The 27,776-nt window shown below is 43.4% G+C and overlaps 1 protein-coding gene across 8 annotated transcripts in view; it reads right to left on the reverse strand.

Moving 5' to 3' along the window:
- Positions 1 to 6,186: 6,186 nt before the first annotated feature.
- The window catches only part of LOC128738018 (plasma membrane calcium-transporting ATPase 2), a 181,493-nt gene continuing 159,903 nt past the window's right edge, over positions 6,187 to 27,776 (reverse strand). For all 8 annotated transcript variants that reach the window (XM_053832817.1, XM_053832824.1, XM_053832823.1 and 5 more), the window contains one exon: positions 6,187 to 18,212. In XM_053832817.1, coding sequence (XP_053688792.1) covers positions 13,736 to 17,332 — 3,597 coding nt within the window. In that variant the 5' untranslated portion in view covers positions 17,333 to 18,212 and the 3' untranslated portion in view covers positions 6,187 to 13,735. The remainder of the gene's footprint in view (positions 18,213 to 27,776) is intronic.

Raw genomic sequence — 27,776 nt, forward strand, 5'->3', positions numbered from 1 at the left:
ACACAAAATGTCACACAGATATGATATGTCCCTGCTTCAATATGTTGGGACAATACATGATGAAAATTGGTCACTATTACATGAAAGTTAGGACAACAACAAAATATCGTAGCTGTTTATCGTGGATACGGATGTTTCATGACAAACATGCTGTTGCTTGCGAATGAGACACGCTGTTGTATGCAATACGTATTGTACGCAACAAAAGATATCCTAATCAGTGTTTGGTAGTTACGTTGGTAACTTACCACTGGTAAGAATTGTACGCCAGACTTTGGGTCAAAGCAAGCTAGTCTTTTTCTTAAGTTTTTTACTGTTTGTCACTTTTGTTAAAGTTACTGATAAAACATTGCTTTTAATCAGCCGACATGCGATAAACATATATTTTATTGTATACCTGCGAGACCAAACCAAGCGGTTGTGAGAGCGAGTGTGTCCAAAATTTATTCTCACCGAGAATATCCTGCTCATACCCGTGAGGCAACAATTGTTTGTCCTTTTATTTTGTTGTCATGATACATTCTGGTTGCTATGTGTTTGTTTCAGAGGCAGAGAATAACTGGTTTATTGCTCTTCACTTTTGTCGTATATTTCGGAGTATGAACAATGATATTGATTCCTTGTGTACGACAACCGAAGAACGAAGAACAAAAGTTGTTTTCGTTACTCTAGCATTTCTTTTGGTGCTTGTGTACTAGTAACATAAACAAGACCGGTCGCAAGAAAAATTGGCAATTGTCTTCGAATATTTTTCCTCAACCAGTACATTTATCGACTCGGGTTGTACCTCTGACCAGTACACTTAACTATAGGAGGGCCATTTGCACTGTCAGGAGGCTTCAGTGGGTAAATGTAGAATTCAGCATGAAGGAAGGGTATGTGGAGGGGCCTGAGAATAAACTACTGCTAAACTGCTAAAGTCACTTGACATCGAATGGCTTGATTCTACTAAGATTCGAACCCACGACCACTCGCTTGTCAAAGCAGACTCGGTAACTTTGCGGCTACGGAGCCCCCCTTGCTAGCCATCGCTTACTATAATGAAAATAAAAAAATAACTTTTTTATGTTAGGAAATATAGACATAGTTTCTTTGGCCAAGTTGTAAACAGTATAAAAACAAGCAACTTTGCTGCAGAAATAAAATTTCAATCTTTATCGAGTGCTGAACTATAGGGCAAATTCTTTAGAAATGCTTTAAAAATTGGTTTTTCATTCTTAGCTTTTCTTAGATGTGTTTTACAAGAATACAATGTTCTAGGAAATTATCGAAGCACTCAAAATACACGTTTTTACAGAAGTCCGCAAATCTCTTGGACCTTTACTTGCTAAGTTATCGCATATTCAAGTTTTAAATGTCCATAGCTTCACGCGCCCATGGGATAAAATGGGGCAAGTGGATTTATGAAATCAGTGCTTCATCTTAAAGTTTAAGCCGAATACTATAAACTTGTATGGGTTCCACTTGTCCTCAACCACTCAAATGAGGGTACGGCAAGCATACGTTTTATGGGTTTCGCGTTCGCTAAGGCTCGATACACGTCCATTATTTTGTGTTAGTAGATCGACACATGGTTTCTTCGGCAAAGTTATAGAAAATATAAAGGCAAACAACTTTGCTAAAGAAATGACATTTCTATCTCAATCGAGTGCAGAGCTATAGAGCATTTTCCTTGGAAATTCTTAAAAAAATAGTGTTTCATACTTAGCTTATGTTGGTTGCATTTTACAAGAATATATAGTTCTGGGCGATTATTGAACGACTCAAAACACATGTGTTTGCAGAAGGTTGCAAAACTTTAGGACTTTTCCTGACAAAGTTATCGCTTATTTAAGCTTTTTTCCTTAACTTTACAAGCCAAAAGCGACTTGAAGCATTTTTCAAAATACAATGATTTGTACGAGTACACCATCGTCTATATGTACGAAACATTCATTGATTTAACGAATCTACTTCGTGTTAGAAGACAACAGAGGGATTCGTAAAATAAGCGTTCGTTTTCGTACTATAAATCATGCTTTATTCTTAGTGTCATGAACCACTCATTTGAATCGGTTCACAGCAGAGAATTAAAGTAGTAGGTACTAATCTGCTATGAACAATTATGAAACGTAGAATCGCGTATCTATTTTTGCTGTTGAACTAGATCCGACAGTAATTCTATCACATAAAATGTTGTTTACGGTGAATTTTACTATCAGTGAATTTTTTAAGTATATTATCGACACTCTACGACCTTTAATTTAATAGCGAAAATAATTGGTCAATTTCGTGCTCAAATGTTTACGTTGGCATCACTCCAAATAAACGTCCGTTCCCTTGGCAACGTACAACAACGACGGTCGCGGATTCGAAATTGCCTATCGAAACGAAGTGAAGTTTTTCCCATCAATTCTAGTGAATAATTTGGGCAAAATGATTGTAATATCTCTCTAAATAACTGTTCGGTTGGTAAACTAAAGTTTTGTATGCCTCAAGCTAAGTTTCGTGAGTGATTTGACGACTGAAACGACTGAAAAAAAATTAATGAAAAACCTCCGGCGAAAAAGTGAAAACATAGTGATGAATATTAATTGGTCACTAACCTCAGTATTTAGTGTAATTAATGCCCGAAAAAGTAATAGATCTTATAGAATGCAATGCTTAGTGCTTCGAGTTGCAAGATCTTATTACGGCTAGCAGGTTAGTTGAACTAATTTTATATTTTTGTGATGTCGTCTTGTCGTTTACTCGACAGACTTGGCAGTCGGCTGTTAGCTTTCGAGACGATCGTGAGGCTAATGCAGTAATCCGAGATTCGAACCTACGACGACTGAGTTGGCGGTCAATCGGGAAAGCTTTTAACTTGCACTGGCACATGTTTGGTTCTCTTTTGAAAAATAGTCACATTTTGGCCTGTTTTTTCCTGTGTGCATCACAATGAGTTACAAATATTTCCATACAATATGGTAAATTAAGGTGTAATCAGAATCCGATGATCGTCGGAATAGCCGATTTTCATTATTGATTCGTCATCTTATTGGAGCTACTAGCCTGGTTTTTGCCCAGTTAGTTCCTCAACTAATCGTTACACAGAAGCCGAACTGTTGAGCTTGCCAAGATACGATATTCTGGGGATTTACTGAACGTCATCTGCTAATTGAAGTGTTTACCGACAATGTATGCAACGTCGGCATGTCGCGCCATCTTCTTGAAACCAATAGTTCCAGCAATTTGTGGCGATCTATTGCAGACCCGCGTGCGAAAAAGGTAAGTAATCATATCGCTTTTAGAAGCACCACGACATATTCTGGACTGGCAAAGATATATTTTGGTCTAGAACATGCGAAACATTCCAAGTGCACGGTGCAAGTGCATATAACTGTGAGACCGGACTGAGTTCAAAACGCGCAATGAACGGGAATGAAAACCCATAAACAGAATGAACCGGAAGCAATTTTCACGCTAAAAGGAAATCGAACCGGGCTGAGCAGAGCCAGTACCTAATAAGGCTTACCCCGGTTTTGTTTTAATGCCGGTCGAGTCACGAAATTGTAATAAAATCGTTTTGCACCACACCCTGTAATGCAGCAACAGCAACTACTACTGGGGGTACTTTATACATTACATTCGTTCACAGGAAACGCCAGCGAAAACCGCTAAAACCGTTTCAAACCATATTGAATTAGCAGTCACGCACAGTAGCGAGCCGGTCTGGTCCGATCGAGCTCCGCTGGCAGTTGAACCGTGGGCGCGAGTTCCCTGGTGGGTGTTTGGTGCTCCAACGCAAAGGTAAGTTGGACTAGTAGTTTCTAGGAAAAATGCCATACTTCTGACTGAGACTGACAAGACAAGTGACAAGACACCCACGGCAGACACTGTCTGTCTGTCCGGGGTCTGGGTCCGGGGAACCAATCGAGCGAACTCGGTCAAACAACACTGACTGCAACGTTGCTGTGCGTGCGTGCGACTATACTGACTCGATCAATTACGTTTGATACGATTTGAGCAATTTTGTATGTTTTTTTTTTGTGAATTTTATGCCGAGAGCAAAAAGTTTACGTCTAAAAATGGCAAACGACGATTACATTTGCGTTCGTTGAATAAGCACGGTGGTAGTTGCTAAAATTATCACTTCCAAGAAGGCCAAATAGGGACGGACATTCGTGGAAGGCGCTCTAAATGAACAATGGTTAAGTCCACGACCGCGGACCCTGGACACCGCAGCTGGTTTGTATGTGCTGCACGCACGTGAAGGAACCTAATTCCTGTTTTGATGCCGATGAATGAGTTAATTTTTAACGGTTAACTAAAAACCGGAGAACCTGAGTAGCATTTTACACAGAATATAAATACGAGACTCAACTCAACTCAACTCTCAACGCTTGTAGGATGGAGGATTCCCAGAACGACGGCTATCCTCGGAAAGGAAGCTCGAAAGCAACAAGTTTAAAATATTACATTCGTTTCCGATGATTGCGGAATGGGGAGGTAGGTATTTTGATTCGCGGAAATTTGCAGTGAAGTACGGGTAGTTCAAACGAAACCAACCACAGTTTTAGAGCAACATTTCGAGTCTAATCAGATTCTGTTTAGCAATCCCACGGCAATTATTTTAGGATTGAAATTAAAGTAAATAATAGGTTTTAAGCAGAACTGCTTTGTTTAAGTGACTTTTGAGCGCTACTGTATGGTTTGTCAAACGGTTGACTGTTGTTTTCTATTCTACAGATAATAAGACGCGTGGTGAATATTTCCTAATTTGACTGAACGGTGTTAGGTAAGTGCTGAACCGTAAAAAGATTGCTGAAAAAAATTTAAACCAATTTTCCTTTCCCTTTTTGGAGTCTTAACAAGTGGATCACCACGCATCTCCATTGAAGTTTGAAGCCTAACCAAGCGGGCGCTCCCGTTGCTGTATCTCCATCCATCTAGATCTAAGTAAGCGAGCAAGCACCCCAGCATAGGTGCGACTGTTTGTTTATTTATTTTTCTCCCCTCTGTTGTTCTTGCTGCCTCTGTCTGCCTGCCTGACCGGTACGTTGTTGCCATGGATAAACCTATGGTTTTTGTTACTGCTGCTGCTGCTGCTGCGGTAAACTTCTACCAGCGATGATGGTAGCGGTTGGTAGCGAGCAACAATAACAACAAAACAACTGCCCGGGCGGCGGTTGCTGCGTTTCTTCTTCCATGTTTCGTCGGTTTAAGGTAGAACCTCTTAATGAGATAATTCCCACCGGATGTGAGAGGTGGTCCGATAAAAAAAAAAAGCTGGGAAAGTGGATGTGGGGAAAAGGTTTGTTATCGGGTGGAGAATGCTTGTGGTTTTTTAATTTTTTTTTTAGGGATCAGACCGAAAAAGGTTTCCGGAAGGCTGAAAAACTTTAGAGTGAATATCGCCGCGATGGGAACGGTCAATTTAAAGTAGGCTTGTTGTATCGGGATTTGGATAAACAACAAAGAACCGGTGTGTGAGCGTGTGGGGTTTTGTGTGTCTGTGTGTTTTGTATGTTTTGTTTGTTCGTGGGTGGGTACAACGAGTACAACGAGTTGAGTTTTAAGTTGGAATCCGGGTTATAACATACATACAGCGGGCGGCCAGTAGCGAGCGAGATGGAGAGGGGATATGAGAATGGGGTACGGTTATCATACACATGCAGTACATCCTAGCTTCCGATTGCAAAGATAGCTTCATCGTAATCATCGTCGGGCTCTTCGTCACACAGGTGGTCACTCTCAATTCTTTTTTTTTTTTTTTTTCATTTGCTCTATGATTGACTACATTTGCTTGCATTTTGTAATGTTATTTTTTTTTGTTTTGGCCGGTTCTCTTTCAAGTCTCTCATCAGTACTACAATGACTACAGTTCTCCATCTCTTCTAAGTTTTGAAAAGTTTTGTTTTCTAGCGATACAAACATAAAATAAAGAAGAGAAAATACTTAGGAAAACGATGGAAAAAAGTTGGTAGTAGTAGCACACAGATAAAGATGAAAAACGAAAGAAACTAGTTTTCTCCCAGTCAAATTAACCGGGGAATCACCTTCGAGAGAATGGTAAGATGACATCAACACACGTACACGTACACGTACACGTACACACACGCACGAGCATACCAACGAAAAATACTGACGAAAAAACCGAAGGGAGGTTGTTCTGGTTGTCTGTTAGTACAAACTTACGAACTAAAGTGTTAGCAACAAATCAAAACGGAATTGGTTTAGGTTTTTCTTTAGCAGCAGTAGTGCGTTACTCTACTACTACGCTCAGTTTATTAGACGTTAATTGTTCTTAGTCAGCAAAAAAATCTGCAAAATGTTACAAATAAATAAAACAACAACAACAAAGTTATAAATCTTCTGTGTGCTTTTGTTTCCTCTCGACAATGGTTAGTTTTTTTTTGTTTTTTTTCCTTAACAAACAATTCTAGAAGCTGTGTGTGTAGATATCTAAACCTCACTTAACTCTTCTTCTATGGGCTGTTATTAACATAAACTTAAACTGCTAGATAATATGCTTAGTGCGGCGTCCTTAACAACAAATTAAGTTGGTCCGTATGTCGCTTGCGGTTACTGCTCCCTACCTGCTACTAACGGGAAGGGGGAGGGGGACGGGGAGCTTGATCTAACACTAGGGTATGGCGCGTCGTTAGCTTTGTTTTTGGGTACGGTAAAATGCTGCTGGAGACTGTGCTGACCACGTTATTTAGAGCTCCAGCAGCGCCCTAAAAAGGTGGTCGTGGTTTACCACTTTAAGAAAAACCTGCTGGTAGCAAAAACCGAAACTAATCTGCGAAAAGTGTTCCCAGCTTACTTACATCTCACGGCTTCCAGACTGAGGAATAGTTTTCTTCTTGGTGGACAAAAGGACAATACACCATTGAACTTTTCGCGTTAATTTCCGTTGCTTGATGAAAACTATCACAACTTGAACACACATAGTAAAGAGCCCATTTGAGAAAAAGCAAATTTCGTTTTTGTTTTGTCTTCCAAAACACTGCACTTTTCACCGCATTTTTGTGTTTGGAAAAAATCAATCACCCAGTTTGCTATGATTGAATTCAGTGAAGGGGATGGATGGATGGTTGGCACAACGTCAAACGAAAATGACACTGAAAGAAATTTCATGCCTTTGGCATTGTTAACAAGTTCGATTGGGCCGCTTACTTTCATTGATTGATTTTGCAAGTTAAGATTGTTTAACCGATGCTGACGGTCCCAACATTACTGTCCGGCTTGACTGCTGCAACTTTGTGTAAAAGCACGCCAAATTTCAAAGTAACTATTTAGAAATAGGGTTTTAGTTGCTGATGGGCTTTGTTCATTGACAACAATTAGAAGTTATGAATACAATACCGACCCGCGAACCAGAGAACAATTTTGAGGCTAGTGCAACGATTCCCCGCGGGTTGGTCGAACTGTTTCAAACTGTTCTCTTCGTTTAACTCGATCCTGGATTACTCGTGGCCAATTTCCTAGACGTCTCAGAAGTCGCCAGTCGCTTTCAGCCTGATCGAGCGATGGGAAATCTCTCCAAACAACGCATGAGTTTGTGATTTTTACAACCTCGCTACTTTCCGCTTTGAAGTTTGCAAATACACGAAATCATCTACCACTTCTAGTTGATCGCCATCAACGATTACCGTCCGAGGGGAGACACGCAATCGACTACTTTGAGCCTCTAACTTCCATGTATTTCCAGACTAACCAAAATTGCGTAGACTGATTCCGCCGTCCCAAAGTTTCTACCTTTAAAATCAAAGTCATCTTACAAGTCTAGGGGTTGACTACCTATGCTAAAATCGTCCGCTGAACGGATCACCCCCTCATTGAGAAGCATGCACTCGGTTCAATATTACTCAATCCAGTCTTGTCAGTTCGGTCGGAAAACCGTGTTCTTGCATTATCTGACATATTTGGTCTCGGTCGACTAGATCGTACGCTGCTTTGAAACCCTCAAATATGTGATGGGTGAGCAGGTTATATTCTAGACATTTCTGCAAGATCTATCGGATGCTAAAAATTCGTTGCGCAGTGGCACGAATTTCCGTGAAACCCACTTGTTAGATCCCCTACGAGACCTTGGGTGACAACCGGTATAGCAGAATTTGGAAATTTGCATTTGCACTCTGTGCTGCAGTGATGAGAGGTTAACACAGTGAAGAAACACGGGTTTTCTGAAATCCGGACGGACAACGTAGAAGAGACAAACCCAGAGGCTGTAAATGAGAATCTACCCTGGCAACAGGTAAAAGCCATGGCGATTAACCATCGGCAGAGGAGAACTCTGATTTCATTCTTTCATTCAGCCGGACCGGCGTCTAAGTCTTGTTTCGGTGTCCGTTCGATGGACCACCCCCTCAAGGGCGATGTCTAAAAGCATGCAGTACTAGCCGTTACCTCGCTTCTACCTTCGCCGAGTCTCAAAGAGATTCGGAAACGTCCCTGAGGCACGCACGAAACAGAGACACAACAAAGTCCATTCCCAACTCTTGTAAAACTAACCCAGAGCTGTGTTAACTGGTTTGCAGTCTATCACGCTTGGCTTTAGTGTCGGGACAACACGTTTCTTACTGTAGCCGGCAGCTCCGGATCAGACGCTGTCGTGAGCTGCTCCTAACCTGAAGTTCAGCCGCTCACCAGGATGAGGAGAATGATGCCGTCAACAACCACCCCCCCCCCAAACATGGCTCAAAGCAATGATGGCAACTGATAGCAATTCGTCTTTTATATACCAGGCAAAGAGCCATTTGCCAACAGATGACCCTAACTGTGAATGTAAACAGGCAAAGTCATGGGTATAAAACGCCTTTCTAAGAGTTAACCCTTGCTTAATCCACTGAATCGATACCACACTCAGTTAACATCGTCGTCTGGTTTCGATGCCCTCTTGTTGAATCCTCCTCAAAAGCGAAGTCTAAAAGCATGCAGGATATGCAATCACTTCGCTTCGACCCTTACCGAGGGTGCCACAGAGGGATTCGAGAGCGTCCCTGAAGATGAGGAGACGAACCGCCCCTGACATGGCACAATGCAAAGTAATCCCTCATCATACAGCATGGTTGACAACATTGCCTTGTTTTCACATCTTGCAAAGAACTGAAATTCGAAACAAAACAAGTTTTATTCTACAGCCTAACTTTGAAGAGCTTTGAACCACTCGGCTTTTGTACCCGGGCAGTACGATTTGGAGTACGTTTCAATGCTGACTATTGATTTTTTTAACCGCTCAATTAACTTCGAGGGCACAGTTCTGACATTCTGCTACCTACACACCCGCGAACGCACAACCTCACGTCGTCTTCCTGCATAGCTTATTCACAACTCGTGAGCAATCAGCTGCCTAATGGCGCACTGGAAGACAGATTGTGCATAACTTTTTCTTTTCTTCTTCATCTTCGCCCTCGATTACTAATTACTAACGGGGGTGGCAGTGCGAACCCTCACGAGTGATCGATATCAGTAGTTCGGGTTGCAATGATGTGCGAGAACGACGACCGTTTAGGCTGTTAGCTAAATACACACACGCAAAAATTCGTCGCAGTGCATGAATAAATAAGAGCAAGAGTCCGAAGGGATGGCATAAGCCAGCGTGTTCGTTGGAACGAGAAAATTAGACCACACAAGTGTGGGCTTTGCAACACTGCTAGGCGGTGCTGCTAGATCAAGTCAGTAGGATTGATTCACTAGCTCTGTAATTGTGTTCTGTACTCTAATTAGCCGGCTGCGAAGTCTGCGATAAAGAAGAATCAAGTCTTAGAAAGACGTTTAAGTCCAAGGCGTTCCTTTTCTGAGAAAAAAAACTACTGCAGAATGATATTGAATACTCGTCGAAGGTTACAGTGGACATGCTTTTGAAAAGCGTAGTGCTTGTCGTGAGAGACGAATAGCGTTCAGGAACAGTGAACTCCAAGCCGCTTTGGACCAAGATGACAGACAAACATAACAATGACTCACGGAGCAATTGAGTATGACTGAAAAAGTCATCTCCAAACATCTGAATTCCTCCACAGGATTGTGAGGAGCCATGGAAAGTGGATTTCTTTCGAGAATCCTAAACGTCAAAAATCTTGGATAAGCACAGGAGAATCGAGCTTTGGGTGAAAAGCAGTCCGACAAATGCTCCAGAAATGAGGGAATAAAGCGTGCCTTCACAACATATTTTTGCAGATTTCAGGGGCAGCGTATGATACAGTCGACCGCGAACAGTCATGGCAGATAATGCACGAGAGCGGTTCTCCGGACAAACTGACGCGGCTGATCAAAGCTACTCTGGATTCGAGTCCCTTCGATTGGAGCAGAGCGCGAGTGGTCATCGAAACGAAAGGAACGATCTTCGGCAAAAGTAGCCAACTCCCAGCCTTTGCAGACCACCACCAGACGGCATTATTATTAGAAACCTTGGAACGGTGGAGGCAATCTACGCCAGACTTAAAAGGAAAGCTAGCAGAATTGGGTTACAAATCAATGCGTCGATTATATGGTAGCAAAAGGCTCTAGAGAAAACAACGAAACGCCTCCTAAGAACAGGAACTATTGACGGCACTGAACTGGAAGATAAGTTCATAAATTTGGAATCTCTGGTCACAGTTGGAAGTCAAGCCTGCTTTTTTCCCACCGCAAAACGCTTCGATCACAGAACAGAATAGGTGACGAGTAGTCCAACTAGTACGAGTACAGTGGAGGGGAATTCTTGATACACAGCAAGAGCCACCCGGGTTTTATGCTGCTAGAAGGAACCAATTTAGGTGAAAGCCGACCAGAATACAGAGAAACGGCAACACAACGTGATTTTCTTGCATGATAATGCTCCATCACATACTGCAAAACCGGTCAAGGATTTGCAACTGTGGGACACGCACTGGCGGTGCAGCAATTCTTACGAAAATGTGGTGAAATGGGTTGATGAATGGTTTGGCTTGCTTCTAAACAGTTATTGTCTTAACTGACTCTTGTCTATTGGAAGATATCTGAACTTTTGGCAGAAATGTTCAAATCGAAAAAATCAAACTCCAGCCAAAAAGTGAACAAAGCATTTCCTGCCCTTCGAAGCCATTTTAAAGAACCTCTGCCACTGGCGGTCGAATCCAGATCGTAAAAACTTGAAAACCACATTTAGTTTCTAGCTTATAATCTGCGTCACTGCAAGTGCATGCCAATAAAATTTTCAACAATTTTCTCAACAACTCCGATTCGGGTCAAACCAAAGTGTCGACTATTTAATTGAATGGTACCGTCCGTTCCGTTCCGTACCGAGTACCGACCGACCACCCCTACCACCGAGTGCTTCCACGGATTTTCAGCCGGAAATCCCTTGAGGAAAGAAGGCGAAGCAATATTAATAAAACCAAGCCCAGACTGGCACATCCTGCTCGCTCCCTGTGCTTCCGGTACGGTAGTAGTACGGCATTGGTGTGTCCCGGTTGTTGTTGGTTTTCAATTTGCTAAAAGAACTTTGGTACCTACCGACGAACCAACTTGAAATCTAAACGACAAAAATAGCTTCCAGTGGAGCAAGCGTTCGTTGTTGTGGGAGCAAAATCCGAAGGGAAAATCGATCGAACCGTTGTGATAGAGTGTGCCGAAAGTGGGTAGGGGCACCCACCCAGCTCCACAGCAAGGGTCAAGCAAAAAAAAAGACGTCCAACCCAATCGTTGTTCGCTGGCATTGTTCCCTGACGTTAGCATTTTTCGAAAACTGACTCGTTATGAGAGCAGAATTGCCAATTCCAAATAAAATAAAACCATTTCCTTTTCTCTCTTACGTTGCGTTGGAAGAATTGAAAGCAAAAATTAAAAGGCTAAACTTCAAAACGTGCATTTCTTTCAGTGTGGTGCAGTTTCCACCCCCATCCCACCTTCACAGCAGAGCAGCCGAAGATGGCAACCGATGCCATCATCATTCAATTCCATTCACACAGCACAGCACAGCACAGCGCAGCAGCGGAGTGGCCTACTTTGATTGTGCTGTGGTCGGTCGTTCTATGGAAGGAATGGATGACACACAGTCAGTCGGTCCGGTCCGGTAGGATCGGTTGGAATTTCCACCGATGAATGTGGTGCGGAGGGGGAAAACCCGGAATTGAGTTCTAAATTTACAACCACCGCTGCTGCTGCTGCTGCTGCTGCCCGGTGGTTGGCCACAGCCAACCAACCAGCTAAAGGTGGGGTCGGTCGCATAAAAAATGCAACCCTCCATTCAATGATTAACCCCTCCTCCCCGTGGAAGGATGCTGTGTGGATGGGCCTGCCAGCTAACGGAACAACGGAAATGAACAACGAACGCGAACGCGAACGCGAAAGGACCAGAGGACCGGAGATGGTTTAAGTACTGCAAACGAAATAAATCTCGTTTATTTATCCTTCTTCGGTGGGGCTGCTCCGCAGCCGCTTGCTGCAATCGGATTCGGAACGGGCGGGGGTGCAGAAGATGTTTTGACTGTGAGATTTTTTTTTCTTTGGGGGAAAAAAAAGAAACAACAACGCGCTTGATTGAGCGGGACACGCTCGCAAAGTGACAGGGAACACTTTTCGCAATTTCGAAATTTGCATACCTGCTACAACAGCTACAGCAAGCTGTAGTTATAATAAGTTTGTGTTATTTTTCGTTTTTCGTTCGCTAAAAACTATAATGTGTACAAGTGTTTGATTCATCTGTTTTTTTTTTTTTGTGTGTGTCCTTCTAGTCTTGATTGAACGCGCAACAGTCCTCTAACTTTGTGCTCTAACTGCTTTAACTGTTACGCAGGGAAAACCTAGTTCGAAACTTAACATAAGAAACAAAAAGAAAACGAAAACCACAGATTGTTTTGTGTTTTGGTTCGGAAACTGACCGTGGTTGCTTTGATCGGTTTTTTTTTCTTTTTGTGTTACACACCAATCAGTTTCCGAGGCAACCGCTAAAAAGGATTGTTTTTACAACAATGCTAAGGTAATTATTATCATATAGAACAACGCTCACACGCAATCAAACCAACAAAATAATAAAACGGTAGTGTGTTGTACTTAATAATAGCTTTTTAAACTGGTAAAAAGGGGGAAAAGTGTTACAACTTCTAGATTGAGTAGAGTAAAACCGCACGGAAGGGGAGAATGGTGTGTGGGTGTGTGTGGAGATACCGGTAAGTAACTAAACGTTAGAGGTTAGAAGTTAAAAAGAAAGAAAAAACTAAACAAACAATATAATAGTAGTGGACAAATGGTAGTAAATATACTCTGTACAGACTTAAGTGGAACGTACGTTTTTTTACTGAAATTAATTCGGTTGGTTACACAATGGAAAATAAATACACAGTGGAATCGAAAAAAAAGTGAGAAAGAATTCAAACCGATTATAATTAGGTAATGGTTAATTAATCAATATGCACGAGATTATAGAAGGGTGAAGAATTAAAGGTTAGAATTAAAATCAATCAAAGTAATATGCACTTGGTAAATTTTGCTTGCTTTGTTTTGATTTTTGTTTTTATTCTTTCCTACTTTTTAGAGGATCGGTAGTAGGTTTGTTGCTCTCCGGCAAGTCGATCCGGCAACGTGTGTCTCAAAGACAAGAGAAAAGAATGAAAGATTCCTTGGAATTTTTCAAGTTCCTTGTTGTTTTTTTCTTGTTTTGTTTGATTTTTTTTTTTTTTGATCAGTTTGAAGTTCCTATATTGTTTTTTGTTTGTTTGCTTTTTGAATCGAACATACGAAGTTCCAAATATGTATATATAATAGAATAGAATACATATGCGTGTGTGGTAAGATATATAAATTAAATTTATATACTGTATTCTACTTTGTTGTTTATACCTATAATATGCTGATTATTATGAAGTCTTTGATCTTCATCAATATACTTAAGATCGCCAACATTAGTACCTATTAGCCGGCCGGTTGGGATGTTGGAACCTGGTGGATATAAGAGATTTGAGAGACCTTGACTAGTCATTGTACCACTCGTGCTCATGCCTCCGGGATGACTGCGTGAACTTCTAAGACTATGCAAGCTATGAATGGAACGACGTTCTTCTAAATCTTCTAATGTGGATCGAAATGCACGTACAACACGAAGCTGGGTCTGCAGCCTAGTAAGGCCACGGATCCATAATATCTGACCTGCACGGGGTTTCTTGTCATTGTCCATGGAGTCGTAGCGCTCCTCACCGAGCCGGATCGCTTCGGCGTACTCGGCGCCTTCGCCGCGTCCCCACGCCATCTTCTTGGGCATCTTGCGGGTCGGGATGGACGTAACGAGCTGGCCCCAGATCAGGGTGCCGAGGCCGAAGAACACACTCCACAGCCACTGCTCGATGTTCAGGGCCTTGGTCGAGAAGGCCACCTTGCCGAACTGGATGATGAAGATCTGCGACACCAGCGTAATGACCCAGATGCTGTAGAAGATCGGATTCGTGAAGAGACCCTGGAAGATGTTCCGTTGCCCGTGGATCTTGCGCGCGTTCAGCTCGTTGAACAGGGTCATGAAGACGAACACGTTGAAGATGATGGTAAAGTGCTGGGTCGCTTCGGCATTCAGCGGTTGGCCTCGACCCGACTCGATGTCCAGGAACCAATCGCCAACGAAGAGCAGCGCGAAAACGATCACCAGCTGGTACAGAGCCTGCCCCAGAATGTTCTTCATCATTGTGCGTGAGATCAGTGGTTTCGTTCGGCCGTACGGTTTGCGCAGCAGCAGATCGGCCGTCGGCATTTCCGTGGCCAACGCCAACGACGCAAGCGTGTCCATAATCAAATTCATCCACAGCATCTGGACCGCCTTCAGCGGCGAATCCTGCACGGCACAAGCACCGATAAATGCCACAATAACTGCCACCACGTTGACCGTCAATTGGAACTGCAAAAACTTGGCGATCGAATCGTACACGTTCCGACCCCACATAACCGCCTTAACGATGCTGCTAAAGTTATCATCCGTAAGTATAATATCCGACGCTTCCTTGGCCACGTCCGTGCCGGCAATTCCCATCGCAAAACCGACATCCGCCTTCTTCAGGGCCGGTCCGTCGTTCGTACCGTCACCGGTGACGGCGACCACCTCGCGATTATCCGAAACCTTACTGTCGATGATGCCCTTCACCAGATTGTACTTATCGGTCGGTGACGAGCGGGCCAATACCCGCAGCTTCGGCCAAACCTTATCCAACAAATGCTGCTGAATGTCTCCGTTGCTATCGCGAATCCGCCGGTTAAACTCCTTCCCTTCCAAAATCAAAAAGTCATCCTGCGGTCGGATGATACCGCACTTGGTAGCGATCGACCGGGCCGTATTAATATTATCACCGGTAACCATCCGAACGGTTATTCCCGCCCGTTGACACTTCCTGATTGCATCCGGTACCTCCGGCCGAACCGGATCCTCGATTCCAACCACACACAAACACGTCAAATTGCTCACAATATTATCTTCTTCGTCCCAGTTAGGCTCGCCATCGCAGTGCACCTGATTGATCTCCGCCTTGCCGGGCACAAAGTCGCGGAACGCGACACAAATCGTTCGCAGCCCATCGCACGCCATCGGTTCGATCACCTGATGAATCAGCCGCTCCTGCATGTCGCGGGTAAACTTCTCCAGCACCCCATCCTGTCCGTAGATAAAAGCGCACTTCTTCAGCATAATCTCCGACGCACCCTTGCTGTACACCCGATAGCCTCCGCCCGGTCGCGGAATAACCGTACTCATCGATTTACGCACCGAATTGAACGTATACACTCGGGTGAACGAATCCTCCGGATGGGCATCCCGAATGCTCTGATAGCTCTTCCCAACTCCCTGCACAAATCCCAACAACGCACACTCCGTCTTGTTGCCAACCTGCTGCAGCGGATCGCCCGGATTCTGTCCCGGCATCAGACACGTTGTGTAGGCCGAATTGAGCGAGATACCTTCGACGATCGCTTCGCCCACTATCCGCGGAATGTCGCCGAACTTCGGCGTCACCTTGCACAGCTTCTCGCAGATGTACGACTGCACGACGGTCATCCGGTTGGTCGTGAGCGTTCCCGTCTTATCGGAACAAATGGCAGTGGCGTTGCCCATCGTCTCGCAAGCGTCCAAATGTCGAACCAAATTGTTGTCCTTCATCATCTTCTTAACCGAGTAGGCCAGCGACAGGGTGACGGCCAACGGGAGACCCTCCGGAACGGCAACGACCAGCACGGTCACACCGATGATGAAATGCTTAACCAGATTATTAGCGTACGAATTCTTCCACGGCTTCTGCTCGATAACGAACGTTTGAATGCAGAACTGAATGATCAAAATGATAACCGTCAGCACGGCGATGGTCGATCCGGCATAACCGATCTGAATGGCCAGTTTCGTTAGCTTCGCCTGTAGAACCGATTTTTCCTTTCCACCATGGCCACCACCACCACCTCCGCCAGCCTTACTCTCATCCCCATCATCGGAAGTGATCGAATCCACTGTCGTTTGCGGCTTCAGCGACGGATGGTGGCTGTTGTTCGTGATCTCATCGCCGCCATCTTTCAGCTTCTTCTTCTTGGCGTCCTTCTTCTGCTTCTTCGCTGCCGCTTCGTGCTCGTCAACGGCCGCCCCCAACAGGGTAAAGATTATACCAGCCTGCGAATTAACACCAACCGCCGTGACAACCATCTTTCCACTTCCCTCCATAACGTGCGTCCCGGACAAAACCATCGGATTGGTGGACTCACTTTTCTTCACATGATCCGACTCGCCCGTCAGCGAAGACTCGTCAATCTTAAGATCGTTACTCTGAATCAGTATCCCATCCGCGGGCAGCAAATCACCGTACTTAATCTGGCAAATATCACCAACCACAATGTCACCGATATTGATCTGAACCGCATCGCCGCCCCGAATCACGGAAAACTTGTGCTCGCCCTCGATCCGCGACTGCAACCCTCGAAACTGCTTCTCCTTCGAGTAATCATTGAACGCCGTCACTATTACGACCACAAACACCGACACCAGAATAGCGAGCCCCTCGATCCACGCGTAATGTTCCTCCTCCTCCTCGAGGGCCGGCTCATCGTCGTCCGCCGGCTGGTAGAACGACAGCAGCAGCGAGATGATGGCCGCAATCTCCAGAATGATCAGCGTCACGTCCTGCAGCGCTTCCCACACCAGCGTCAGGAACGATTTCGGGGGTTTCGGCGGGATGATGTTCGACCCGAACGTTTCCCGCCGGTGCTCGATGTCCGCCTTCGAACCGCTGAGGCCCTCGTTCGGCGAGGTGTACAGCTTCCGGCAGATCTCGTGCACGCCGCCGTACTCGGCCACGATGGCCACCGCATCCCGGCCCCGGTGCTCCATGATCTCGCGCAGGTTCTTCAGCGTGATCTGGTACTGAGCCGGTCGTCCGTCTATCGTCGCCATTTTTGCTGTTTACTTTGTTTGCTTGTTTTTTATTCTCTTTACTAACTTCGATTTAACTTATTTTAATATTGGGCTGTGTGTTTTCTTTAAATCTTTTTTGTTTTTTGTTGGTTTGTTTAAAGCGTTGGGGATGTTAGTAGTAGATTTTTTGTTTGTTTGTCTGTTTTTTTTCAACGAATTCCTAAACACTAATCTTCTCTTTTCTTGTTTTTTTTCTCTCACTAGAGCGTATTCAGTAGTGGTAGTAGTAGTAGTAGATTTAGTAGTAACAGTAGGTAGTAGATAATCTATTTTTTATATATATCAGTGAGTGTGAGAAGTGTGTAACTTCCGCCCTTAGACTCGTTTTTTTTTTTTGTTTTGCTTGAACGCGTCGAATTTCCCTCCTTCAGCGGAGGAACCAGCAAGGAGGAGGCCCTCTCGGTGCAAACAGCAGTCGTCTTCTTCTACGGCGTCGCGTCGCTTTTCCTTCCACTTCCTCTGCTGCTTCGGCGGCTGCTGCTGCTAGGGTCCAACTCACAATAAAACCCGTGTCGCACCACACACTTCTAACTAACTGCCATTGTTCTGTCCGGGTGTTCGTCGTCGTTTTGCTCCGTTTGTAACGAATTTTTCTCACAACTTGGCGCAGTGTTCCGCTCAACAACAACAACAACGAAAAAATATGAGGAAACTTTTCCGACACCCCACCTTCTCTCACGCTAGCGTACTGTCGTTTAAGGTAAACACTATAACAACAACATTTCACTGCTCGGTAATGATTCTTCTTCGTTTTTCAAAAGCTTCGAAACCGGAACGGGTCGCTATTCCAAATCGATCGATCAGCAATCGGTAGCTATCGATTCCGGAGAAATCCACACATGCGTTGTTCGATTGTTATCTGAAATTGAAAACAGAGAGAAAAAAGGGATCAGAAACGGACTTTTGTTTTGACATAAAATTACAATAACTCTTACTACTTCTGAAAGTGAACATCTCAGCAGGCCGAGATAAACTGGTTTCAATTTGCTTTGATTGTTTTGTCGCTCTCTAAAGTTTTTCGCGGTAAAGCTGACATTAGTGATTACCTGAGAGTGACTACCTATTCATATGAAAAGCCCAGTTTTTGCACGTTGTAAGTAAAGTAAATTGATTGCCATGCAGGCAATCAAAAGAGCGAATTCTGCTTCAACGTGAAATCCAATCAAACTTAGTTAAAAACTGTAATTTTTTCAACAATTTTTTATCATATTTCAACATTTTTTGACCATGTCATTATCATCTGCGCGTCATCACATTTTGCGCTTTATGACGATTTATGACGGCTCAAACTTTCAAACGAGCGCGCACGTACCTATTTAATGGCATCATAACGGTGACAAACCGGTGAGAATTCACGCAACAAATCTGTCGCAATCGCACCGGCAAGATAACCGCCGCCTATCGTAAGTATCTACAAGCACAAGGTATGTATTTACAAACCTTGGCGGCAGACGGTACAGGCAGATTGTTTGTTGCCGCTGAAGTGCTGACTGATGCCCATGCCGGATGTGTAGGACTACACCGAATGCGATCCCTTCGTACGGCCGACACCACACCCGCAGGCCGCAGCCACCCGGCCCAAGCTGTCGTGCATTTCAAAGTGCAGTTTTCGGCACTGCAATTGCCATTGCATTGCATCTGATGATGATTAATTTGCCAAAATAAAATGTTTACATGTCACCAGATAACAACATTCAAGGTGGTGAAATCATTTTAATTTTCTGCTCGTTTGCTTCGTTGCGTTGATTTTGATTTCAAGGCCTACATTGATTAGCGTCGTTCTAATTCTTTCCCCAGGCCGAATAAATAGATCACGACATTTTGATCAGTTACTGTAATCTTATCTGATCGTGAATTTTTAATCGCTTTGTTACGAACATCGAGCCGGCATTAATACTGACATGTTATGATGTGGAGCACCTTGGGCTTGCCCGAGCAACTCAACACGAAATCAAAGGGATTCGACCCAACGATTGAATCATCAATCGAGTTGTTTGTGGCTGCAGATTTGCAGATGGATTCTATAGTTGCCTTCAAACAATGGCGAACAGATGGTAGCTCTTGGGAACTTAAACCAAATATTCGTAATACACGTACATTGTAAGGGATGAGTGAGGTGCGACTGGTATTTGTCAGTTCCTTGGAAAATTGTTCCGTAGACTCCCTTGTTTTGGTTACAAAGCGGCTAAAATCAGTCTTTTGGCACTGGCAAATGGTGCATATTAGGTAAAACAGTTGATTTGATAAGGATTTTCATTGTAAAAGGACGTTATAAGGTTGGGAATTGTCTTTGAAATACTTATTTACCAACTCCTACCTCTTCCTCCTCGTTGCACCAACCGGGATTCGAGTAGCTTTGGTGCAGATCGTGTAACCAACCCTGGTGGAAGTCAAGGTCGTATGCTGACAGAGAAAGAGGCCTCTTTTAAGCTTCGTTGGTCCACGGGCAGGCAAGCCTTGCAAGCCACCACCATGAAAAACCAAAAAGCAATGAACGAACGATGAACACACAAGTTCGGACTGGAACGAGAGAAACCTATGCGACGAAAAAGGATTGGAAACTCAGAACGTGGAACTGCCGGTATCCTAACTTCCAACGGAGCACTCGAGTGCTCTTCGCCGCATTGAAGGGCCGCAACTTCGACGTCGTAATGCTGCAGAAGGTGTGCAGGAAAAGTTCAACGGTTCGTACGTTCAGAGCGTTCAGAGACGGACATTACATCTATCAGAGTTGCGACAACACAAACGAGCTGGGTACAGCTTTCATAGTAATGGGCGAGATGCGGCCAATCAACGCAGGTTGCAGGTTGCAGATTGAGAATCAAGGGCCGGTTCTTCAACATAACAATCATCAACATGCACAGCCCTCATCTCGGAAATACCGATGACAACAAAAAAGAATACGATCGCTGCCCAAAACATATCACAAACCAGGAACACAAGCCGATGATTGGAGGGCTTAGCGCACATCAACTGATCAATTAAATGGGCCTAAGATTTATCGACTTTTTCGCCTCCAAGAATATGGCTGTACGCAGTAGGGTAAAGTAGTGCAGAATGCACCGCTTAAGCAAAACATCATTTTGCAGAGCAACGGCGTGTTTGTTCCACGTTTTTCAACTTCTAGAAGACTTTGAGATCTTTTTTACACTTACTCCTGGTGAAATTTCCTAACAAAAACCAGTATTTTTTTGTTATTTTTGACGATTTTTGGCAAGAGTCAAAATCATTATGTGAGGCAGAACGCCAAAGCCCGTGGACAAAACGCACCAAGTTTGCCCAGCTAGGCGTTAAACGCAACCAAAAAATTTACATTCAATCACGTGTTGTATAAACTCCTAAAACTAGGCTGCCGAAATGGCGGAAGCGTTCGTTATAGCGTTTGTTACATACGCTTGTTTGCTGGGATACAATGGGTTCATATCTCAACACAATTGGCAATAAAATTTTATCATCTACTTTTCTCCAACTCATGTGTGATGAAATATTGTAAGTTATACAATGTACAATTAAGTTAAACCCTTTATAAGGCCGTGGCAATTATATTGCCACCAACGAAAAATATTTGTTTTGCGTCTATAATGACATCAATATAATTATAGAAGCAAAACAAGGCAAATTCTAAGTCCTATACAATCCTTGCTACATTTTTAATAAATAATCCGAAACAATAAAATTAAATATAAAATTTTAATAAATAATGCCGTTTTTGTGATGAATCATCGAGTATGACAGTATATCAATTAGATAGACTGTATTTATTATGAAATTTGCATACCGACTAGTGGTAAAAGCTTAAGAGAAAACCGTGATTTCTTACATGTGGAATGAGATCGCGGATAATCGCTTGATTTTATTGCATGTGGCTATGTTTGATGCTTTTACATTCTACACAATTATGAATTAGCTTGTTTTACACCAAAATAAAATGCGCATTCATAATTTTACCAAATAGTTTCCGCGTTTTTAAACAATTAATAGCATGGGCCATTCTACCCCCCCGGTGCGTTCTGGACAGTCTTCCCCTACCTTCTTCCAGCATAGATTCCTACACGGATTACCTACGAACGGCCGAAACACAAATCGCCGAATCACGTATGGCCGAATCACGAATGGCCGAAACACAAATGGCTGAAATAACGAATGGCCGAATCACAAATGGCCGAAACACGAATGGCCGAATGTCATATTCGACCGAAAATATTCATATCCTTCAACCTGCGCGAACGTTGGGTACATGCTGTCCTTACTCGCTGCCGCTCGTTCGGACTTAACTAAGGGACAATCCCTAATAGACAGTAAACCTAGGAAAATGCACGCACCTAAATAGTAGTGGTTTCTGCGGGGGGCCGGCGCTTCCGACGGCGGGTCACTGGCGCACACGCACGTCTCGCCCTGAATCATCTAGGAAACATTTGCTACTAACACGGTAAATACGTCTCGCACCTTATAATGAAGATGTATTTATAATCAAGAAATATGAGGTAAAAACCAGTATAAAAATTATCTTTCGTAGATATATGCTTATATTATAATTGTAATCTTATTCTTACTGTCATGGATTTTCATAAAGAAGTAAATGCAGTAAACTACAAGTTTATTACCCTATTACTAAAGCGGCCGAAATATTTCATTCAATATCCCGCCGTGTCCAGCCTCAATGATAGGCGAAGTAAGTGAGACCATCATCCAGCTAAAGAACAATAAATTGGCTGGAAGAGATGGTATCGCAGCGGAGCTTATTAAAAAGGGACCAAAAAAGCTGGTCACTTGTCTAATAATTAGAATTTGGTATACGGAACAGCCACCGGAGTAGAACCCACAATAAGGGCGACAAGTTGGTCTGTTAGAAATATCGTGCTGTCCCAAATCAATTTCCGCCGACTATCACCAATTACGAACAGATTTGTGGAAATTTATCAAACTGGTTTTGTTGAAGGATGGTCAACCACGGATCAAATATTTACACTCCAAAAGCTCAAAAAAAAGCCGTGATTAAAGAATTCCCATGCACTATTTGCTCGTTGACTTCAAAGCTGCATATGATACAATCGATCGAAAAGAGCTATGAAAAATCATGGACGAAAACAGCTTCGCTAGGAACACACTGCTGTGCTTGGATTTCGATGAAAGTTTATTTGTCATTTTTTATGCCTACTGTTCAACATAGCGGTGCATCAAAACAACCCTTAACAAATCTAGTCAGTTCGTAGCAAAGCAAGCAACGCCATGGCTATAAACGTCCTCAAGAATTTGACCCTGGTGGCTAAAGCTGGCCGGATTCGTGGGACAGGGTATATTTAAAAAATGCCGGACAATTACCCTGCAAAGATGGTGTTCGCTTCAAATCTGGTAGGAACAAGACGACCAGGGGCGCAGCCAAGCCAACTAAGTAAAGTGATGGCAATCATATTTTCAAGTAACTTCTACGAACGAACTCGAGGGGCATCCATGGGTAATTTAACATTTTCTGTGGAAGCTCCACCACCGGGATGCACATAGGCAAATATTTCGGAAGCCTCTAGTCTAGTCCCTTCGACACAGTCGGAACAGTCCTGCCCGCGTCCTGCAGTCATCCCTGTCATGTACTGGTCCGAGCATATAGAAAGAGTCTTCCAAATCACTTGTTTAGTGTGGACAAAATTAACTAATGATCTGCCAGGACCGCTGATGCAAAGGAAACATCTAACCATTGTCCTAGATCTATTATCAGAACGTGAGAGGTTTGCACATTAAAATGCACGGTTGTTATTAAGCAGCTGAATACGACATTCTTTCCCTAACGAAAACATAATTTCATCAACATATGGATAGCAGCGAAATTCCCTCTAATACACTTCCAGTCCGGCCTTCGTTCTCGGGATGGTAGAGTGCTAGTTGGCATTCAAACCATCGGCTAAACTAATATGTGCCCCTGGCTACGCTTGAGCAATGAGCCATAAAACTGTCCTACATCAACCTACATTGCTCCATTCAAAAAGCCTGAAGATCGATTAGTAAAGCTTCAGAAAGACTAGCGCACAGTGCTTTATAAAATGCGGTTGCACCAGTTAGCTCTGAGACCAAGCAGGATTTCATGAATCACCGGTCAATCACCTTTAATCTAATGTGCTATGTCTATGTCTACTGGGTCGAAACAAAACGGCCGAGCATATGGATTGCCTCTAGCTATGTTGACAAAAGTTTTTAATACTGTATCTCATATTATTGTTACGGAAAAGATGAAGTACATGGTACTTCCGGATTGGAACACAAAAGAGCAAAACTGATATCTCCGCTTTTTTCGTTCTTTAGTATTTCATCTGGCATACCCCAAGGCAACTCTCTCGGACCGTTGCTCTTCAGCATCTTCGTGAATAAATTAGAAGCACTCCCACATTATCGTTCGCGGATGACTTACAAAATTTTCGAGTAATCCAATCAGTTACAAACTACATGGCTTTACGAAAGAGTCAAAGCATTTTACTAATTTATTAAATTCTCTCCATTAAGAACTTATTGGAGTACTCATCTAGATCGTCTGATGTCTTCGAATATTGAGTTGACCGCTAAAAAGCAAGTGGCACCCGAGCTTGCTCTGTTTTGGCCGTTCTCCTCGCACTCGACACTCGACAGTGACTGAGTCGAGGCGAGTTGCTCGACGTAACTTACAGGATAGAGCCCTATCGCCAAGTAATCCAATGTCTGCAAGAAGGATTTTAATCTTTTCCGGCAAGTAAACAACCAAACCAACCAAGCAGGTTCTAGTGGCTAAAAGTACTATAAGGTTCTTACGAAGTACAAAGGATGTGCCCTCAAGGACGGCGAAACATACATGAAGATACTTCCCGGACCAAAGGTCTATAAAGTCACTAGTCGAGGTGCACAGTAAAGAAACATCTTCAAGAGTGCGAGTGACAATTATAGAAAGCTAAATGCTACACTTGATAAGTCGTACGTACGATTTGATTTGCGCCGGAACCTGAAATCCTTTTGGGGGTTCATGAACCACAAATCAGCCAATCCCATCCAACATGGCTTACAATGGCAAAGAATCTACAGGTGAAACAGAAGCATGTGATTTCTTTGCGATACATTTTGTTTCTGTCTTTCAAGCTAAACAATCGTCCGATGCAGATGCCGAGCTTGTCGCGTCTAGTGCCTCACTGGATTCTGTAGACTTGGATACGTTCGAAATTTTACCGCCATGATTGTCGTTGTGTCAAAAAAGTTAAAAAGCTCTTACGTTCCTGGACCGGATGAAATCCTCGTAGTTGTTTTTTTGTTGTTGCTGTGCTAGTTCTTTTGCTGGTCCATTAGCCTTGATTTTCAACCGATCATTTCGAGCGGGGATTCTTGCGAGCTGGAAGCTGTCACATATGCTTCCCGTACATAAAAGTGGTGATCGTCGTAACGTCAGGAATTACTGTGGGATTACCAGCCTTTCCACCGCTTCGAAATTGTTCGACATTATCGTCAGCGACCAAATTCTACAAGCCACGAAGTCTTATATCTCCTCTGACCAACATGGTTTCGTTCCCGGTAGATCCGCAACGACGAACTTGTTAGACTTCGTTACCACTTGTTCGACGGTTAGGGAAGGCACAGCGCAAGTCGATGTCATCTATACGGATCTGAAATCGGGTTTCGATAAAATTAACCACAAAGTGTTGCTCTGTAAATTGTTGCGAATGGGCGCCTCGCGCAGAATTGTGTCGTGGTTTTCATCCTATCTAACTGGGAAAATGTTTCATGTCAAATACCTCTTCACAGTCTGTTAATATATCTGGTTCCGCAAGGCAGCAATTTGGGACCACTTTTGTTCGTCATTTTCTTCAACGATGTTGCATTCTAGCTGGGTTATAGATGCTAACTTTTACGCCGATGATTAGAAAATCTACGTAGTGGTGCGCTCGCAAAATGCAACGTTATGACCTTTCATCGTTTTACAGATCCGACTATGTTTGATTATCGTATCGACGGTACCATTCTCAACCGAGTAGACCATGTAACGGAGCTTGGTATTCTACTGGATCCTAAGCTTAGTTTTCATGCGCACTACAAGTCCGACCGACCGGCAAACCGACAACTTGGCATCATTTCCGAAATTTCCAAAGACTTCGCGTCGTGTTACCCTTGGAATCTTCCAGCGTATCAAGATAGATGCCAATTGTTTAGTCTCTAAATGCTCGCTCTGAAAAGAAAAATGCAGCAAACCATTCTCGTTCTTAAACTACTCGCGTATCAGGAAGAATCTTGCGACAGCGATTGTTAAACCAGTCAGGATTTTATCGTACACGAGCCGTTGTACTAGTCGTCTCGGTCCTATGTGCTGAATTGATGATAAAGAGATTTTACAAACTGCCAAAAAAGCAAGTTTAATTCTCTTTCGATTTCAGTTCAGAGTTGATGCGATCCTTGCTTCTAGCTGCCTACGGTTGATAAACATCACCGTCCTGGCAAAGCACCGATGGCAAGGATGTAAACAATCTTTGTCTTGATCAGCTCCCGTGCAACAGCGTATCCACAATTGATTTACCAACCATCACCGAGAAGCGCCAGCAGTTTACATTCAACCGACCACCACCGCGATGCACGTCTGTAAATATTTTTTCAAGCCACTGATCCCCTCAGCACAGTTGACCCAGTCCCGCCAGCGTCCTGCAGTTCTCTTGGTTCGAGCATAAAGAAGGAGTCTTGCAATTTCAAATCATTTATTTTGTGTGAACAGAATTTGCTGGTAAACCGCCGGAACCGCTGACGCAAACGAAACATCTGACCATTTGTCCTCGATTTATTATCAGAACGTGAGAGGTTTACGCATTAAAATTACTTAATTGAGGTTGTTATTAAGCAGCTGTGACTACGATACTCTCAAGCTAGCAAAAGCATTGCATTCATCAACCTCTGAAAATGCCTATGGGCAACTGTGATAACCTTGAGGAAATAGCATTTCGCATTCAATGGTGTAAAATTACACCATCAATCTCCCTACTTACGGCTATGCATACCAGCAAGCTCTGAAGTCACCGCGCATGCAAAGGCTATGCATTAACGGTATCATTTCCTGTATTTTGTTAACTGGAACAAAAACAACTAATTAAAACGGCTGCCAGTTTCGTGGTTTCGCTTGGCTGATTTTCAACCTCTCGCGGCGTGAAAGAACTTTTTCGTCTGCCTGGAAATCAGCCTGCATTGCTCTTATTCACAAGTCTGGCAATTGAAGCCTCGTCTCCAACTACCGTGGAATGTCACTACTCTGTTGGTTTGGCAAGGTTTCACAAAAAGTTGTTCAGAGCGCTCTATAGAGCGCAGTTGCAACATTCATCTCAGAGAGACCCAGCACGGCTTCATGAAGCGCCGGTCAATCATAACGTTCGCAAACGTTTTTAGCACTGTATCTCACATTCTTGGTATGGAAAAGTTGAAGGCCCTTTCGGATTGGAACATAGAATGGCTAAACTCATTTCTCCATTTCGTTTCGAACTTTTAGTGTTCCATCTGGCATACCCCAAGGTAGCTCATTTGGACCATTACTTTTCAACATCTTCGTGCCTGAATTAGAAGCACTGATATACTCGAGTCATTCAATCAGTTACAAACTACATGGCCTTACGAAAGGATCAAAACATTTTACTAATTCACTAAATCCTCTTCATTAAGTACTCATTAATGAGGAGTACTCATATTCTGGATCGTGGGCAATCAGTCAGCAACCTTAATGTCATTAACGACTAGAAATTCAGATTCAATGAGCACATTGGAGTAGTCGCTGTGAATGCATTTTCGTGGATTCATTCATCGTAACACTTGACTCGTGTCTGATGTCTTCGAGCCTTGAACGATGTAACGTCACGTCAGCTATAACAGGAGATAGTACTGGGTCGAGGTACAAGTGGGTACAGTAAAGCAAGCTGTGACGGAATGGTAAACCCAAAATATATATAAGCACTCATAGATAATTTTATAAAAAAACTTCACTCACTCAACAACGATTATAGTAAAAAGAAATGCAGTGCGGATTTCAGCAAACATCCGTTTGCAGCGATGGGGCCATACAAACAAACGCCAATATGTTGCCAGCCGCTAAGTCAATATGCTTCCCAGATGACCGCTTTCAACAAAGATGATCGCACAGTTGTGGCAAACTGTCAATAGGAAGTTAATGAAGACCCTCGTGAATACGCTTCTGTTTCATGAAGCAAAGCCTTATTTCTCCTATGACCATCACGGACATTCGACTTCCACAAATTTTACGGAGGGCACTCCGTGCTGCATCCGAAACATAAAAAACGGTGCTCAAATCGATACCGTCTACATAGTCCAATAGAAAAGTGCTGAAGTAGATAGTGTTGCAGACTGACTGACGTTATGACTGGTTATCCGGCGTCTTTCGGCGAGACTATGCAATGCCATTTCTAACGAATTATGCAATCGATCAGAT

Source organism: Sabethes cyaneus, chromosome 2 (genome assembly GCF_943734655.1).
Source record: "Sabethes cyaneus chromosome 2, idSabCyanKW18_F2, whole genome shotgun sequence".
NCBI classification, from domain to species: Eukaryota; Metazoa; Arthropoda; class Insecta; order Diptera; family Culicidae; genus Sabethes; species Sabethes cyaneus.